Below are 18,575 nucleotides of genomic sequence, written 5' to 3'. Positions count from 1 at the left end.
GACTCACTCGATTCTGCTTTTTCTCATTTTCATTTGATTGTCATTTCACCTCAACCGATCGCAGCAGATGGCCCCGCCCCTCCCTGAGCCTGGAGGTTTCTTCCTGTTAAAAGGGAGTTTTTCCTTCCCACTGTCGCCAAAGTGCTTGCTCACAGGGGGTCATATGATTGTTGTGGTTTTCTCTGGAGGGTCTTTTCCTTACAATATAAAGCACCTTGAGGGGGCTGTTGTTGTGATTTGGCGCTGTATGGAAATGAAACTGAGTATTGTCAGGGTGGTCAGTGCTCACGTTCTAACAGTCAGTGTTATCCTTGTGGGCCTAAAAACAAACACTGTTCTGGGCCTTTTAAGCTCTAGATGTGGAGGATAGTGTTCATATGAGGGTATTTGGCTGTTCCAATAATCTGAAGAAAAGTAGTTTTCTTGAAAGCCAAAGAGTACATTCAGTCGAATACCACTGTCCATGCTCCTGGCGAGAGCAGCGTGATGAGCCAATAAGCAGACGAGGGGGAGCATTTTATGTCCCAGAGTCTCTAAACAGGAAATGTTCCACTTCGAAGTGAGCTGCAGGGCTCCGGCACTAATCTGGCTGCACAGCTGAAATAATCCACTGTCAGATATGTGCACTTACCCGTTTCTTCTTTCAAGGTTTCATGTGAAAGTAAATGTACGACATGTCACAGCAGCACGATGTGAGACGTTTCCATGTCACACACAGGCTGTTTTCACACGTGGACGACCCGTTCTTGGACGACCCGCTGCCGAGAGAGTACGTCCTCTACCTGCGACCCAGCGGGCCCCTTCAGAACCAGCTTTCCCATTTCTGGCAGCAGAGCCGGATCACCTGTGGCAAGAACAAAGCCCACAACATTTTCCCCCATATTACTCTCTGCCAGTTCTTCATGGTGAGTTATACTGGATTTAACTTTCATGGTTGAAATTCAACAATTGTAGTCGTCGATATCTGGATAGATTATTTTCTTCTTTGTCCTTGTGCATAAAGTTATTTATCTGAATAGTTTAAGGTAAGCTTTGGCTTATCACTGAAACAGCATCAACAGTGTTAATAGGAAAATACATGTGATGGTGCCATCAGAGCTCGTAGTGTCTGCTAACGACCAGCTGTCATGGGCTACGTTCACAGTGCAGGCGAAAGCGCATCAAATCCGACTTTTTTGACCCTATGCGACCCGTATCCAATCATGTTGTGACAGTGTGAACGGCACAAATCAGTCTTTTACGTCACTGACACAAGACAGGCGCCAATCATCCGCACCGGAGAAATTGATAGACTGCTGCAACAACACCTACTAGCTCTGTAGCTATGGGCTCAAAATGTGGTCATAAATATTTTGTACTTGTAAAAAAGATTTGTATGTGTAAACAGAATTTGTGTGTAAAAAAAGATTTGTGTGTGGACTTAGCCAAAAAAAAACCCCTGCAAGTTACAAGTACGAATTTTGACCCTATTTTTCTTCCTTTCATCTGATTGGCCAATGTAACAATCCAATCAGAGAACAGATGGGTTTGGCTGTCGGAGGGGCGCTTTTTTGAACTGCAGGTCCTTGAAGGGTAATCTCTATATAAATATCTGATAGCAGCTAGGTCCCCTAACTTTCAGTAGCTGTTGAAAGGATAAAGTTGTGCTATATCAGTGGTTAGAAATAACATTATTACTTTAGGATTAGTCTAACACAAAGTCAGGGCTGACCCGGGACCATTGCTGTGAGTCACAGTGCGCAGCATAAAGGTCCTTTCACATCGGACGCAGGATGTGCTGCTAATGCTAACTGCTAACTAAAAGCAAAGGATCCAGGATTTGTTGCTGGCTGCTGGGCTCTGTGGGTTTTTGCAGCAGCTCTACCTGTACTAGATGCACCTGCTCCTTGTCGTTTTCATCTCTGACTTTATGTGAACTACAAGAGTTTCTGGGGTTTTTTGCTAGTTCTTCAAATGTTCAATAAAAACATGTATGCTAATTCATAACGAAGAAAGCTTTGTGATGAAGACTGTCATTTCCAAAACACTGCCCGCCCCCCCCTGCATCCGCAGCGCTGTTGAAAAGGCTGTGGTAGTCCCTATATTAAACACGTAGACCTGTGACACAAAAATCACCAAACTCGGACGACCACAGACTGTTTTCCTTCGTGGTGATGAAGGAAAACGCTGGGTTGGCATGTAAAAGGGCATTTATTCCCTTCAAAGACCTGCAGTTCAAAAAAAGCGACCCTCCGACAGCCAAACCCATCTGTTCTCTGAATGGATTGTTACATTTGTGATTGACATGACATGGACCAATCAGCTTAAAGGAAGAAAAATAGGGTCAAAATTCGTAGTTGTAACTTGCAGGGGTTTTTTGGCTAAGTCCACACACAAATCTTTTTTACACATACAAATCTTTTTTACAAGTACAAAATATTTATGACCACATTTTGAGCCCATATGTAGCCGCCATTTTTACTTCCGTAAACAGAGCGCGTTGTGTGTGACGTCTTCTTTTGCGCATGCAGGCCGCTTTGAGGGCTGTAAACCGTTCACACCAGAGCGCGTTTGCTGTCACATTTTATTTGTAGTGTGAACAACCAGACAAAAAAATCGATTTGATCAAAACATCAGAATTGAGCATAAAGACCTGCAGTGTGAACGTAGCCTTAGAGATGAGTAAGAACTGAATCGTAAAAAAATTGAAGAACTAATTGAAGGATAAGCTTTATTTGTCAGTTGCAGTTGCCTGTATGGTCGACTGGGTCTGTCGACAATACAATATACAAACTTCCATTGGGGAGACAGGTCAGGCGAGGCAGCAAAAAAAGGGATAGACAGTGAGATATGTAACATATAGGGGCAAAGTCAGGAGAAAAAAAGGGTTCTGCCCATGATGACTTCCAACCAGTGAGTCGTCATGAGGAGAAAACACAAAAACTCCATAGCACGTAAAGAAGCACAGATATGATGTACACAGTCGTCACGGACGCTGCGAGTCCTCGCGCCTCCAGCTGAGCCGCTGTCTCCATGGGGGAAGTAAGCATGGGAGGAGGCGTTGGATCCGGGGAAGGGAGTGTGGTGAGTGCATATCAGTATCAGTGTGCATGTGTGCGTGTCGGGGTGTGTGTCCTGAGTTCAGCCTGAGAAAGTGTCCTTTAGCCTGTTGGGCTAAGATCAACAGTCTGCAGCCTACGCAGGTGGCCTTGAGTCAGTTCGTTCTCGTTCTCGTATCTCCCGGAAGAATGTTGTTGTTCTCCTCGGCATCAACCTTCAAGCAGCTGGCGCCGTCGGGGTGGGGGTATAGCCGCATTATAGATGTAGGTAACTGGTTTTAGGTCGAACTGCACCCATTTTACACTCGTTCTAATGTCCATCACTGGTCTCCAGGTGTATCTCTCTTTGAAGAGCCGTGAGTCCTCCAAGATCTTTCCCATATTTCGTTCAGTAAGGACAGTCTGAGCACTCACCGCTCTTCCCACAGTTTCCATCAGAGCGGCGAGCCTTGTGGGGTTTTGAACAGCAGTCACTTCTTTCTTCACTTTCCGGTAAGCCAGGGCCAAGCCAGCTCCAAACAGCAAGAGCCCTGTTATCATGGGTCCGAATAAGTAGATGTCTTCAATGTCCTCGATAGACAGTCTCGCCAGGCACACGACCCCCCACTTCTGCCACCCGTCCATCGTGTGTCCAGCAGGGAACGTCCTTCTGGGACACTCTGGCTCTCCCGAACCCAGGCTTCTCGTCGAGAATAGAGTGTCAATAGCATTAAGGGACCAGTTGATCAAATCCATAGTTCTTCTTTAGTTTTAGAGAACAAGAGTGAGAAAGAGACTCTCTCAGGGTTAGAGTCAGACAAGACAAGGACATAGAAGCAGCAGCAGGGAAGATAAGGGAAGGAGAGGGTGAAAGATGCGTCCGCCTCCTCCAAGAGCCAGAAGAGAGATCTTTGTACAAAATCTTTAAGATTGAAGACATTTCTGGTAAATACGAATATCTGAAATAGGGAGGAGGGACAATAAGACAAGTGAACTGAGTCAAGGCAAATACAATGGTGGGAAAACATCAAAGGAGGAAGTTAAAAAAGGAAAGTAATAAACCACATGAAGCCACAAAAGAAGCTTTCAAAACAAGAGGAAATAGCGTAACATCCACACACGTGAGAGTTTTGTGAACTTTACAAAAAAGCGAACTACACAAATGTGTAGCACTCTAAAACTGTATGTTGTCGTTCTGCATGTTTACATCTTCTTCACAGCAGATATTTCTTAATGAGCAGCATCATTGTTATATTCCAGAGACTCCACAGATGTGCATCAGTATGGCACCCAGCCCTCACTCTGACCATCTCTTCTTGCTTACACAGTGTGCAGACCACAAAGTAGAAGCTCTGTGCGAAGCCCTCCAGGCCAGCGTACAGCAGTGGCGGGGTCGGTTTCCCAGCCCGCTGCCTTTGGAGCTCTACACATCTTCTAACTTCATCGGTCTTTTCGTGGAGGAGCAGGTGGCCGATATCCTCAAGCTGTTTGCAGCTGACTTTGCTGCAGAGGCTGTCAGGAAGGCAGGTAAGAAGTACGAGCGTGAGGGATATCTGCACCCACAATGCTTTCTGATATTAAAGACGTGTGTCTTCCTGTCAGTCTGTTCCATCTTTCACAGTGTGTCACCGTCTGTCAGCATCACTTCACTGTTGTCACAGAGTAATGCATGCTGACTGCCTTTGTGCTTGTTGTGAACGGCGTTCTTAACAGCTTATTGAAGGCCTCGCTCATTCTGTCACTCCGAGTACAGCGGGCGCGCCCACATCTTATCAGAGCGGATGCTCTGTTATATTTTGGTTGTTTAGCATTAAAGAAAAAAACAGACACAGGTTTCTTCAGATTGAAAGCAAAGCGCGCCTTTGTTCTGAAAGCAGTCCCTGTGTGACATGTCTCCTGTCCCTCTGTCTCTGTCAGAAGTCCACGTGGAGCCTCACAAGAAGCAGCTCCATGTAACTCTAGCCTACAACTTCCCCAGTGATCACCTCCCCTCACTAGAGAAACTCGCTAAGGGCATTGAAGTGAAGCTGGGATGTGATTGGCTGGCTGTTCTGTTCTCCCGGGACATTCGTTTTGCTAACCACGAGGTAGCTGATATTCAGACTAAACCCCGCATGCTCCAGAACTGCACACACTGAGGACAGCTATTGAGTAGTGATGTCTGTATGTTCTGCTTGTCTGTGATTGGCCGATGCAGACCCTGAGGGTGATGTACCCCTACGTGCCACAGAACGACGATGAGCTGGAGCTGGTTCCCGGGGATTTCGTCTTTATGTCTCCCGTGGATCAGAACAGTACCAGCGAGGGCTGGGTGTACGGGACCTCGCTCGCCACCGGGCTGTCCGGCCTGCTGCCTGAGAACTATGTGAGCCTGGCGGATGAATCTGACACCTGGGTGTTTCATGCGTAAGTGTAGCACACGAGGAACGTTGCTGCTGAATATTTATGAGCGTGCACATTCACTGATGACTGTAGGCTTTGCACAGTGCGTCTGCAGCTAGCCCAAACCAAAGAATCTGTGCGTAACAAAACCACGGCGGACCCGTCCACATGTTCGTGCTTTTCAGCGTCTTACACACTTTATTGGCCGCACGCGGTTGCTGTTCACAAACTCGGCTGCAGCTTTACAGCTCACAGCTTGACATCCACATCGACTACAACAGCACTGACTCAGACAGAGCACAGATTTTAAGCATGATTGCAGATGCCGCCCAGGTGCATCCATCTCACCTGCAGCGGCATCACAGACCACGCCCCGCCTCGCTGTGTTTCCATATGGCAACGTTAACCTTACTTCTCAGGATCCAAAGAAACAATCAGTATATTTAAAGGTTCACATCACACACGTCTCTCAGCTCAGTTCAATTCCATTTTATTTGCGTAGCACCAGATTTACAGTGACAGTGTTTTTCCACCAACCACAGCTCCCACTCGTTCTTCAGCTGTGAGGCCAGTGACAAGGGCAGTAAAGACAGAGGCCTGTTCGATGGACTGTTGGACAGCCGCCGTCCCGATAGCACAAGTCCCGGGGACACGCCGTCCAATAGTCTCATCTGTCATCCAATGCAGGTACTCAACCTGTGAACTGCGCACTAAATGTTGCTGTCATCTGTCCAAATGTTCAAGCGCCCTGTTACTCGGATGTTCAGCAGGTCCTGCGGATCAGCGGGGGTCACTCTCGGCAACCCAAGCGGACTCTTTTCGTGTGCCGCCACGGTGAGAGGATGGATGTGGTCTTTGGCAAACACTGGCTCTCCCTCTGCTCAGATAGTAAAGGTGAGCACGTCCACACACCTTCATTACTGTCTTTGTCCATCTCACGGTGAGGTTTGGACATGCAGCGGTACTTTTCTCCCCGCCTCTGCAGGTAGATACGTACGTTCCAACCTGAACATGCCTCCCAGTCTGCCTCTGTGGGGAGGACAGAGAGACTATGACATGGATGCTCCCATTACTGTGTTTGGATCCACCCAGGCCCGGCTTGTGGGTACGTGACTGGTGCAGATGTGAATGGTGTAAAACACCTGCTGCTGATGAGCAGGCTGACATTTTTGTTTTTGCACGTGTGCTTTGCTTTCTTCTCCAGGTGAAGCCCTGTTAGAGAGCAACACAGCCATAGACTTTGTGTACTGCTCTCCCGCTCTGCGATGTGTTCAGACTGCACAGAACATCCTGAAAGGTAAAAACGGGTCCGGCCTGTGCACCAGCGGTCGCGCCGACACATCGAGATAGTGCGTTTCTTTTTTATCTACGACATTTGGTTTGTGCAAACAGGTTTACAGCAGGACAGCAAGCTGAAGGTGCGAGTGGAGCCGGGGCTTTTCGAATGGACCAAGTGGGTGTCTGGGAGCTCGATGCCTGCGTGGATACCTCCCACCGACCTGGCTGTTGCACACTTCAGCGTTGACACAACTTACAGGTGATGACTGCCGAGCAGCGGCTTTTGCTTGTGTGGGGACTTTGGATGCTAACTGTGCTGTGTTAGAGTTGCATACTTCACACCTCTAATACGGAGAGAAACTAAGACGTATCTATACAACTGTAAATATAAATCCACACAGAAAGCAATGGTATGAATGCTGGTCATGTGATGATGGGAAGGTTGGTGGTTCGATCCCTGCCAGTCTGCATCCCTCTAATCTACAAATATACTAACGCCAAGTTGTGTTGTATGAGGCGAGAGAGAAGCTCTGTATCAGAATCAGTCCATTTACCATGAACTGTATTTCACTCACAGTAGAGCGCAGAAAATATATCAGATGTTAAAAAAGAGAAAGGACCATTTGAAGAATAATATTAGCTCATATTTTATTTAATGGCAGCAACTCTTCTAACAACAGTCCATAAATGTTTGGACGTGAGGAGAGCAGCTGCTGGACCTGTGGCCGAGGTTGTCCCGCTGTGGTCTCACAGAGGATCGTAGCTGCTCGACTCTCCTCGGTCGTGTCGTCTTCTTTGTTTCATGATGTGGGTGGCTGTAGCTCAGGAGGTAGAGCAGGTTACCTACTGATCGGAAGGTTGGAGGTTCGATCCCAGGCTCCTCCAGTCTGCATGCCAAGTATCCTTGGGCAAGATACTAACCATAAGTTGCTTTCCGATGCATCCATCGGAGTATGAATGTGTATGAGTGTAGTTAGAAAGCACTCAGTACAGAGGTAGTGCTTGTGAGAATGGGTGTGACTGGGTGAATGTGGCGTGTTGTATAGAGCGCTTTGAGTACTCCGGGAGAGTAGAAAAGCGCTGTATAAGAATCAGTCCATTTACCATGTTCTCAATGTTTCCGCTGGTGGTCTGCAGGCCAGTTCAACACTTGTACTGTGAAGCCGCACTGTCGTAACTCTGTGTGGTTTCACAGAAATATGGACCGTTCTTCCCTGGAAAGGACACGGTCGGGATGGCAGCACATGTTGCTGTGTCGTTCCACCATCTCCTTCATCCCATCAGAGGTGGAGACTTTTGAACTACGTGATAACAAGCCAGCCGCTGCTCTTTAGTCCACAGGACATTACAAATGTTTGATCTGTCTGATCACAGAGCAGTTTTCCATCTTCCGTCGGTCCATGTTGAATGAGCTTGGGTCCAGAGATGATGTGTGCACAGCTTTAACCTGCCCGCGTGGCACAGCGGGATGTGTTCTGGAAGTGTTCTTGAACCCGTGCACAGAGTCGTGACTGTTTGCATTCGTGATATTCAGCCTTGTGCACAGCCGCTGCTCCAGATTCTCTGAATCTTTCTGTAGATGATATACAGCGGCTTGCAAAAGTATTGGGCCCCTTGAACTTTCCCACATTTTGTCACATTACAGCCACAAACATGAACCTGCAACATGCACCTGTGTGTAATCTAATGTCAGTACAGATACAGCTGCTCTGTGACGGCCTCAGAGGTTGTCTGAGAGAACATTGGGAGCAACAACACCATGAAGTCCAAAGAACAGAGCAGACAGGTCAGGCATAAAGTTACTGAGACATTTAAAGCAGGCTTAGGCTACACAAAGATTTCCCAAGCCTTGAACATCCACGGAGCACTGTTCAAGCCATCATTCAGAAATGGAAGGAGTATGGCACAACTGTAAACCTACAAGGCCGTCTTTTGGGATAAAATGAGCTAATATTTTCCATAAAATAGAAAATGTCTTAGCGTAAGCATTTGACTTCTGTTGTGATTAAAATACTGTACAGGATTAAGAGGTTTGCTAATCGTTGCATTCTGCTTTTACGGATTTTACACTGAGTCCCAACTTTTGGGGGGTTGAAGCAGGAGCAGCAGGGTTTGTAACACGCCAGCAGGAACCCTGTGTATGTCCGCCTGGCCTGCAGAGATCTCCTCTGTAGTTCTGATGGACTGAAGGGTCCAGAGCGAGTCTTACGCCATCTCCCAAACTGCAGTCCACGCCCACTCAAAGGCACAAAGAAGACACTTACCACTGCCTAACATGTTTCACTAATTATTTATCTCAATGCAGACCTCTGATCCCAGTCAGCAAGCTCACTGTGTCCGAGTCCTACGAGAACTACATGAGTCGGAGCTATCAAGTAACCAAAGACATCCTGTCAGACTGCAAAAACAGTGGTAAGAGACACACAGCAGAGCTGCTGCAGATGTGGAACGTTTAAAGATCAGCATGTTCATGTCTTTGTGCATCCCGCCTGGGTTTCCACTCTCCGTAGGAAACAACGTGCTGATTGTAGCCCACGCTTCTTCCTTAGAGGCCTGCACGCGCCAGCTGCAGGGCCGCAGCCCACAGAGCGCCAAGGACTTCATCCAAGTCGTCCGAAAGGTCCGCTCACACACCTCTTTTCATGTGGTGCATCTGTTTTATTGTCTTTGTTACATTCCACCTTTCTGCCCATCCGTCACTGCTTCCGTCTGGCTTCCCAGCCTCCTTCCCAGCCCAGATTTATCTACCTTTAAAATCAGGATCAGATCAACCGCAGCTCTTATTACGCTGCCTTGACGACGTTAAACAGTGGTTATTATTAAATTTTTTACAGCTAAACGAAAACAAAACTGAGGTTGTCATTTTTGGCAATTTCAATTATATCGACAGCACGTTGGGTACCCTCTCCTCGTATTGTAAAACACATGTAAAAAACCTCGGAGTTTACATTGATGGTTCTTTTAAATTGAATAAGCAGGTGAGTGCAGTAGTTCAGTCCTGTTTTTTTCAGCTAAGACAGCTAGCCAGGATAAAGCCATACCTTCCGGCTGACGTCTTCGAGCGTATCATCCACCTTTTTCTTACTTGCAGATTGGACTACTGCAATTCATTGTATTATGGCCTAGATCATGCCACCATCCATCGCCTTCAGATGGTTCAAAATGCTGCTGCTCGCCTGCTAACCGGTACCAAACGGAGAGAGCATATAACCCCAATTTTAGCCTCTTTACACTGGCTCCCTGTCCCCTACAGGATCCAATTTAAACTCTTACTTTTTGTTTTTAAGTCACTCAACGCCCGAGCCCCCCCCTACTTGTCAGAGCTCCTCTCTGCCTATGCTCCAGGAAAACCCACGAGATCTAGTTCAAAACTATTGTTGTCCATTCCACGGACTAACCTCAAATCTCGTGGTGATAGATCCTTCTCTGTGGCAGGTCCCAGACTTTGGAATAGTCTCCCCTTTAATATTAGATCTGCTCAAACTCTTGAGCAATTTAAATCTTTACTAAAGACACACTTTTACGCTCTGGCTTTTAACACATTATGACCCAAGCATTTTGGATTTATCTGAATTAGTTAGTATTGTTTCAATTCTTCTATTTTATTGTTTCTATGTTATTATTGTATTACACTGTAGTTTTTAATTTTATTGTTATTGTTAAGCACTTTGTGCAGCATCGGCTGTTGGAAATGTGCTATATAAATAAATCTGACCTTGACCTCTCCTCCAGCCCATTTGTGCAAAAACAGGAGTGCGTTCACTGTATAGAGGGAAACACAGTCAAAGCTGTATTTCTTTGACGGGTTTTGGAGGATCAGACAATAACAAACTGTGAACGGGACATTTCTGAAATCATGTGATGAACCAACACGAGCCCTACTGTCTAACATGGTTTCAGTTTAAATAAGGAACATGTGCATTTACTCTAAATTATTAGAGCTCATGTGCACAATTTCTACCATCATGTCTTTGGGTTCCTACCAGACTAAACTTCCTCTTTAGATAACGTTTGTTCTCTGGGTGGCTCATTGGGGGGAAATGAGTTGATGTGTCTCACGTCACTGAGGCTTTAGTGTTTATCCAGGGTGTTAATGTGAAACAGTCAAACCAAACATGGCTGCGGAAGATTGGAAATGCCCAAATGACAACAGATAACGCAAAGTCAAAAAGTGAAGTGCGTGTGTTTCCCTCTGGTTTTACTTTGGTTTCTCTTTTCAATTAAACGGAACAAAAGAGCAGTTTTATGTGTTTTTAGCAACGGTAAACTAAACGCTGCCGTAGCTTTGTGCCATCACAGTACAGGATCTGTCCACGCTGCAGTTCATGTTCCTGATGTTGTTCACTGAGGGTCATTAACTGCTTCTCATACTCTCACTGACTGTGCTGCGCTCTGCTGGATGACACTGTGAAGTATAAAACAGCTGATGATGTCAGAAAATAGGAAATAAATAAATCAGTTTGCACTAAAGTGGAAACTTAAAAGGATCAAAAAATATTCTTTATAAATAATTAATGAAACAGTAATGTGTGTTTTTGTTAAATACAAAGAAATGATACAAAGATTATTATCCTTGTATTTCCCACATTCACGTCACGTGCTCTGTTAGTGTGAGTACACATAAAACAAAGTCTTGTAACATAATATCTATGAAGTCGTGGCTTCCTTCCTGTTGGAGGTTAAATGAGGAGCGCTACATTTGGGAACACGGGAAAATCCAGGAAACAATAATGAAAATGTTACAAAGTTTTTGTGTCGGACCGCCGTCATCTTTAATCTACTCTCCGAGTCACGTTTCCTTTGCTCTGCTTGCTCCTCAGATCCCTTACCTGGGCTTTTGCTCCTGCGAGGAGCAGGGGGACACGGGGGTGTGGCAGTTAGCGGACCCTCCCATCCTCCCCCTCACACATGGGCCAAACCACAGCTTTGACTGGAGGGAGACGCTCCTGCAAGAATGACGGCCCAAGCAGACCCTCTTAACCTGATGATGTACACACTCGGCCTGCAGTGGCACCGCCGCCCCACCCCCACCCTTCCTCCAAATACTGGAACTTTCCGCCCGTCAGCAGAGAGCGCCTCGGCTCTCTGCCCCAGGTGACAACGTTTGGCAGCGTGTGTTCGCTCAACATTAAGCACGCTCAAATATCACCCACCCAGTCTCAGGAAACGCATCAGGATCATAAGACGGCGGTTCTCTATTAAAAATGACGTTTGACTGATTTTAGTGAGAACTTAGAATTTGATCTATTGAGTTGTGACGTTAGCACGCAGTAGCATTCTGGCTATAGGTGTAAATGTTTTTGCTCAAAGCGTGAAATTACAATCAGTTTTAAACACGCCGATGTTTTTGTAGTATTACATTTGGATAGGGCCAAAAGATTAGTTACAGTAGACTGACCACCTCCATTTACAGTAAGTCCAAAGATTTCCCCTTGAATGGGGCAAAGAAAGGCATCAGATACTGTTTTACTCTAACTTTACAATAAACAACATCATTAAAAACATGGCTTTATGTAAACACATGTGAACACTTTTTGTTCTGCAGTGGAGTTTCTCAAAGTTTCATGAGACTGTGGGTTTGTAACCACGGAGCTCCCGATCAGAACAACAGCGTAGTGTTATTGGAGCTTTCATGGAGTTGGCGTCCCGTGTCCTGCCGCTGCCACGTCACCAGCTGAGGTAGAACGTTTACGCCACACCTCGTAGTCTTCGTCACACCCTCCCGATGCCCCCGTACAATGCATCCCCCCACTGTCGTCTCCATATGTAGCACACTGAGGACAGCGGTGTCTCTGCAGCAACATCACGACCTGCAATACCGACAATCACAAAGTAGCTTCTTAATTCTGGTCCAGCAGCAGTTTGTTGTTCAGACGTTCTCAGCGATCAGAAACGTCTTCCACTTTTATTTGTATTTATTTATAAGCCTTTATTGTTACAAGCAAAAATAATAAAAACAGCATGCAAGAACTTATGCTCTGTATCTCAGGTGTTGACTACATTTAAGACACACACAGTGTGTGTGTGGTCTGAAAACTGTTCCACTGATTGACTGTGATGTTGCCCCTGTCTAAGATTAAACTGATGTACCAACTGCCATCAGCAGCTGTAGCAGAAACGACGTATTCACACATCTGCTCTTTCATCCCGCTGCGTTTGGGGAATCCTGGCTCATGCTGCCAATGCAAAATGAGTTCCCACTGCAATGTAATGCTGGCGTCTTCGTGCATACTAGCAAAGTAGTCTGCGTTGTTCCAAGTGCAGAGCAGCTTCCATTGCTAACACGAGAGCTAAGGCTGCGTTCACATACAGCATCATGGTGTTCATCACCAACGCCACAGGAATAGCTCGACAGTTTGAAAAAAGGCTTCTCAGCGCTGATCATTTTAAAGGGTCTCTGTGTAGAAACGTGTGTGCGGAGAGTTCAGCCAAGACTCAACCAACGTTTAGGAGAACTGCTCCTTTAAAGAAGCAGTTTGGCACAGCTGGCAAGTGTAGCCGTTCCCTGCACTCCAGCTGCACGGCTGCCATGTCTGCTACAGACAACAGAGCTCCACTCACATCACAGGTAAAAGCAGCTGAAACCAGTACGGTGGATAAAGAGAATTCAAGACTAATAACAGCATTTAGTGATTTAATAACCTGTTATATGCTTGACTTGTTCTAAACTGTTTCTGTTTTGTAAACTGTATCACTTTCAGATTTTTAAACCGGGATAATCCCTGATTGACTAGCATTTGTCAAACTGTAAATTATGAAGAGCTAACAATGAATTTTGCTCTCAGAGTAAAGAAAGAAGCTGCAGGAACATATCTGCGTTGTAAAAACCGTATGACCAGTCTGCAATGAAACCTCTCAGTGAGAAGCATCAGTCAGGAGGAACATAGCAGCGGCGACACGACGCGATGCTCGTGAAAACTTCACATCAGACCCGCTAAGCACTTGTAGCATTGCTGAGTTCAGTCACTGCACAGTGGTCACAGATGCAAATGTGTGAGGGAAGAGTCACTGCTCCCACACGAATGTGAAAGTTTCTTCCTGTTTAATAAACGTCAGACATTCAGGAGCAACATAAAGTCTTAATCTGTGTGAAAAGTGACGAGGAAGAAGCCATGGTGTTCCTTTACTCTTTATTTATTGTCTGATTATATCACCAGATGTGTACAGCAATTAATTTAAAGAAATGTTGGCCTGTAATTTAAACTGTGCGTGCGTGTGTGCGTGCGTGTGTGTGTCTGTGCGTGTGCGTGTGTATGTCTGTGTGTGTGCGTGCGTGCGTGTGTATGTCTGTGCGTGCGTGCGTGCGTGTGTATGTCTGTGCGTGCGTGCGTGCGTGTGTATGTCTGTGCGTGCGTGCGTGCGTGTGTGTGTCTGTGCGTGCGTGCGTGTGTCTGTGCGTGCGTGCGTGTGTCTGTGCGTGCGTGCGTGTGTCTGTGCGTGCGTGCGTGTGTCTGTGCGTGCGTGCGTGTGTCTGTGCGTGCGTGCGTGCGTGCGTGTATGTCTGTGCGTGTGTGTGTGTGTGTGTATGTCTGTGCGTGTATGTCTGTGCGTGTGTGTGTATGTCTGTGCGTGTGTGTCTGTGCGTGTGTGTGTATGTCTGTGCGTGTGTGTCTGTGCGTGTGTGTGTATGTCTGTGCGTGTGTGTCTGTGCGTGTGTGTGTATGTCTGTGCGTGTGTGTGTATGTCTGTGCGTGTATGTCTGTGTGTGTGTGTGTGTATGTCTGTGTGTGTGTGTGTGTATGTCTGTGCGTGCGTGCGTGTGTGTGTGTATGTCTGTGCGTGCGTGTGTATGTCTGTGCGTGCGTGTGCATGTCTGTGCGTGCGTGTGCGTATGTCTGTGCGTGCGTGCGCATGTCTGTGCGTGCGTGTGCATGTCTGTGCGTGCGTGCGCATGTCTGTGCGTGCGTGCGTGTGTGTGTGTATGTCTGTGCGTGCGTGTGTATGTCTGTGCGTGCGTGTGTATGTCTGTGCGTGCGTGTGTATGTCTGTGCGTGCGTGTGTATGTCTGTGCGTGCGTGTGTATGTCTGTGCGTGCGTGTGTATGTGCGTGCGTGCGTGTATGTCTGTGCGTGCGTGCGTGTATGTCTGTGCGTGCGTGCGTGTATGTCTGTGCGTGCGCGCGTGTATGTCTGTGCGTGCGTGTGTGCGTATGTCTGTGCGTGCGCGTGTGTATGTCTGTGCGTGTGCGTGTGTGCGTATGTCTGTGCGTGTGCATGTCTGTGCGTGCGTGTGTGCGTGCGTGCGTGTGTATGTCTGTGCGTGCGTCTGTGTGCGTGCGTGTATGTCTGCGTGCGTGCGTGCGTGTGCGTGCGTGCGTGTGTGTGTGTGTGTGTATGTCTGTGCGTGCGTGTGTGTGTGTGTGTGTGTGTATGTCTGTGCGTGCGTGTGTGTATGTCTGTGCGTGCGTGTGTGTGTCTGTGCGTGCGTGTGTGTGTCTGTGCGTGCGTGTGTGTATGTCTGTGCGTGCGTGTGTGTCTGTGCGTGCGTGCGTGTGTGTCTGTGCGTGCGTGCGTGTATGTCTGTGCGTGCGTATGTCTGTGTGTGCGTGCGTGTCTGTGCGTGCGTGCGTGTATGTCTGTGCGTGCGTGTATGCGTGCGTGCGTGTGTGTGCGTGCGTGTATGTCTGTGCGTGCGTGCGTGTGCGTGCGTGTATGTCTGTGCGTGCGTGCGTGTGCGTGCGTGTATGTCTGTGCGTGCGTGTGTGTATGTCTGTGCGTGCGTGTGTATGTCTGTGCGTGCGTGCGTATGTCTGTGCGTGCGTGCGTGTGTCTGTGCGTGCGTGCGTGTATGTCTGTGCGTGCGTGCGTATGTCTGTGCGTGCGTGCGTATGTCTGTGCGTGCGTGCGTATGTCTGTGCGTGCGTGCGTATGTCTGTGCGTGCGTGCGTATGTCTGTGCGTGCGTGCGTCTGTGCGTGCGTGCGTGCGTCTGTGCGTGCGTGCGTGTATGTCTGTGCGTGCGTATGTCTGTGTGTGCGTGCGTGTCTGTGCGTGCGTGCGTGTATGTCTGTGCGTGCGTCTGTGTGTGTGCGTGCGTGCGTGTGTGTGCGTGCGTGTATGCGTGCGTGCGTGTGTGTGCGTGCGTGTATGTCTGTGCGTGCGTGCGTGTGCGTGCGTGTATGTCTGTGCGTGCGTGTGTGTGTCTGTGCGTGCGTGTGTGTGTCTGTGCGTGCGTGCGTGCGTGCGTGCGTGCGTGCGTCTGTGCGTGCGTGCGTCTGTGCGTGCGTGCGTCTGTGCGTGCGTGCGTCTGTGCGTGCGTGCGTCTGTGCGTGCGTGCGTCTGTGTATGTCTGTGTATGTCTGTGCGTGCGTCTGTGTATGTCTGTGCGTGCGTGTGTGTATGTCTGTGCGTGCGTGCGTATGTCTGTGCGTGCGCGTGTGTATGTCTGTGCGTGCGTGCGTGTGTGTCTGTGCGTGCGTGCGTGTGTCTGTGCGTGCGTGCGTGCGTATGTCTGTGCGTGCGTGTGTGTATGTCTGTGCGTGCGTGCGTGCGTATGTCTGTGCGTGTGTGCGTGCGTATGTGCGTGCGTGTGTGCGTGTATGTCTGTGCGTGCGTGTGTGCGTGTATGTCTGTGCGTGCGTACGTGCGTGCGTGTATGTCTGTGCGTGCGTACGTGCGTGCGTGTATGTCTGTGCGTGCGTACGTGCGTGCGTGTATGTCTGTGCGTGCGTGCGTGTATGTCTGTGCGTGCGTGCGTGTATGTCTGTGCGTGCGTGCGTGTATGTCTGTGCGTGCGTGTGTGTGTGTCTGTGCGTGCGCGTGCGTATGTCTGTGCGTGCGCGTGCGTCTGTGCGTGCGTGTGTGTCTGTGCGTGTGTGTGTCTGTGCGTGCGTGTGTGTGTCTGTGCGTGCGTGTGTGTGTCTGTGCGTGCGTGTGTGTGTCTGTGCGTGTGTGTGTCTGTGCGTGCGTGTGTCTGTGCGTGCGTGTGTGTGTCTGTGCGTGCGTGTGTGTGTCTGTGCGTGCGTGCATGTCTGTGCGTGCGTGCATGTCTGTGCGTGCGTATGTCTGTGCGTGTGTGTGTCTGTGCGTGCGTGTGTGTGTCTGTGCGTGCGTGTGTGTGTGTGCGTGCGTGTGTGTCTGTGCGTGTGTATGTCTGTGCGTGCGTGTGTGTCTGTGCGTATGTCTGTGCGTGTGTGCATGTCTGTGTGTGTGTGTGTGTGTGTGTGCGCGCGCATGTCTGTGTGTGCGTGCATGTCTGTGTGTGTGTCTCTGTCTCGTGCGTATGTCTGTGTATGTCTGTGTGTGTGCGTATGTCTGTGTATGTCTGTGTGTGTGCGTATGTCTGTGTATGTCTGTGTGTGTGCGTATGTCTGTGTATGTCTGTGTGTGTGCGTATGTCTGTGTGTGTGTCTCTGTCTCGTGCTGAGGTATAAAGAGCAGCTGTGCTTTTTAACGGCTGTAATATTTTCATAGTGATTCGTGTGTGAGCGTCAGCCTACAACTGAACGATGATCCTTTGTGTTTTGTTCTGATGGAAGCTGAAAGAGAAACCTAATTTTTCTCCATAACTGAAGTTTTACTACATGTGTGCAAGTTATTGTCTGTTTGACTTGATTGATTTGATGCAGTTACTGTAAAGGAAAATGAGTCAAATAAAAATCAATACCTAATCGTTTTGTGAAGATTGATTGTTCATAACCAGCAAATCTGACTGAAGACTGCTGGCTCTTAAATCCGTTTAGGCTCGTATATATTGACACATTGGTACCACTTTTGTTTTTTCCTGTAATACTTATGTGATCAATAGAGGCTGCGAGAGAAAAAATGATGTCCAGCTCATGAATTTGCACAGTACTGTAATTATAGAAAAACAAGAAAATACTGTACATGCAGACCGTCCTGTACATTTGCCTCACAGTTAAAGTGTTGGTCACTCTGGGACTTTTCCCTAAAATACCTTCATCAAAATCTTTATGGCCTCATGCTCACTAAGGCCGGCGTTTTTTTCCTTTCTTAGATTCAATTAAAGTCAATTTTATTTATATAGCACCAACAACAGTCGCCGCAAGGCGCTTTATATTGTGAGGTCGACCCTACAATAATACATACAGAGAAAAACCCAACAATCATATGACCCCCTATGAGCAGCACTTTGGCAACAGTGGGAAGGAAAAACTCCCTTTTAACAGGAAGAAACCTCCGGCAGAACCAGGCTCAGGGAGGGGCGGGGCCATCTGCTGTGATTGTCTTCCTTCTCTCACCCCAACCAAACTGGAAGCTGGTTCCACAGAAGAGGGGCCTGAAAACTGAAGGCTCTGCCTCCTGTAACACTGATGTAGCGCTAATGAATTAATACAGGCTAGGGATTGAGTGTAATTTTATGGTTATTATTAATCAGAAGATTTAGGGACACCACTGGAGCTGATGGGCAGTAATTAATAAATACACAACACAAAAAATGGTTTTGCAGGTACCATGTATTTAACCAAACCCCAAAAAAGAACTAGAAAAATTTGCATTTCCTGCGAAAATGCAGTGTGGATGCTTAAAGCTGAAGCTGTATGCAAAAAGTAGCTGAAAAAGCTGAAAAGTTGCAGAAATTGTAAAAACTTTGCAGAAGCAAAAGAAGTTTGCTAAAATGGAATAACTTAGCAGAACTGCAATATCTTAGAGGAAACATAATACTTGGCAGAAATACAATAGCATAGCAGAATTTAGCAGAAATATTGTAACTTACCAGAAACATGATAACTTCTCAAAAATACAAGAATTTAGGAGAAATAGTATAAGATAACAGAAAGAATATATTTAGCCAAAAATACTTAAACATTACAGAAACACTATGATTTAGAAAAATAGTACAACAGAGCAGAAATATTGTGATTTACCAGAGACACTGTGATGAACTATGAATATTGTAATTTTAAATTGAGACTATGTTTTAGCACAAATATTATAAT

General features: G+C 47.4%; 1 protein-coding gene across 2 annotated transcripts in view; it reads left to right on the top strand.

The window, feature by feature from the left end:
• ubash3bb (ubiquitin associated and SH3 domain containing Bb) overlaps positions 1–12,651 on the top strand; it is a 46,057-nt gene extending 33,406 nt beyond the window's left edge. The window contains exons 3-14 of one of the 2 annotated variants that reach the window (XM_026193581.2): positions 719–905; positions 4,346–4,544; positions 4,935–5,104; positions 5,215–5,423; positions 5,942–6,086; positions 6,170–6,293; positions 6,385–6,504; positions 6,604–6,696; positions 6,792–6,936; positions 8,983–9,089; positions 9,188–9,297; positions 11,498–12,651. In XM_026193581.2, the coding sequence (XP_026049366.2) occupies positions 719–905; positions 4,346–4,544; positions 4,935–5,104; positions 5,215–5,423; positions 5,942–6,086; positions 6,170–6,293; positions 6,385–6,504; positions 6,604–6,696; positions 6,792–6,936; positions 8,983–9,089; positions 9,188–9,297; positions 11,498–11,635 (1,747 nt within the window). In that variant the 3' untranslated portion in view covers positions 11,636–12,651. Of the gene's footprint in view, positions 1–718; positions 906–4,345; positions 4,545–4,934; positions 5,105–5,214; positions 5,424–5,941; positions 6,087–6,166; positions 6,294–6,384; positions 6,505–6,603; positions 6,697–6,791; positions 6,937–8,982; positions 9,090–9,187; positions 9,298–11,497 lie in introns of both variants that reach the window. The other variant, XM_026193580.2, reaches the window with a different exon arrangement.
• Positions 12,652–18,575: the final 5,924 nt, after the last annotated feature.

The sequence above is a fragment of the Astatotilapia calliptera genome, chromosome 14 (assembly GCF_964374335.1).
Source record: "Astatotilapia calliptera chromosome 14, fAstCal68.1, whole genome shotgun sequence".
Classification (NCBI taxonomy): domain Eukaryota; kingdom Metazoa; phylum Chordata; class Actinopteri; order Cichliformes; family Cichlidae; genus Astatotilapia; species Astatotilapia calliptera.
The sequence above is the reverse complement of the archived record's forward strand: the minus strand, read 5'-3'. Positions and strand labels throughout refer to the sequence as shown.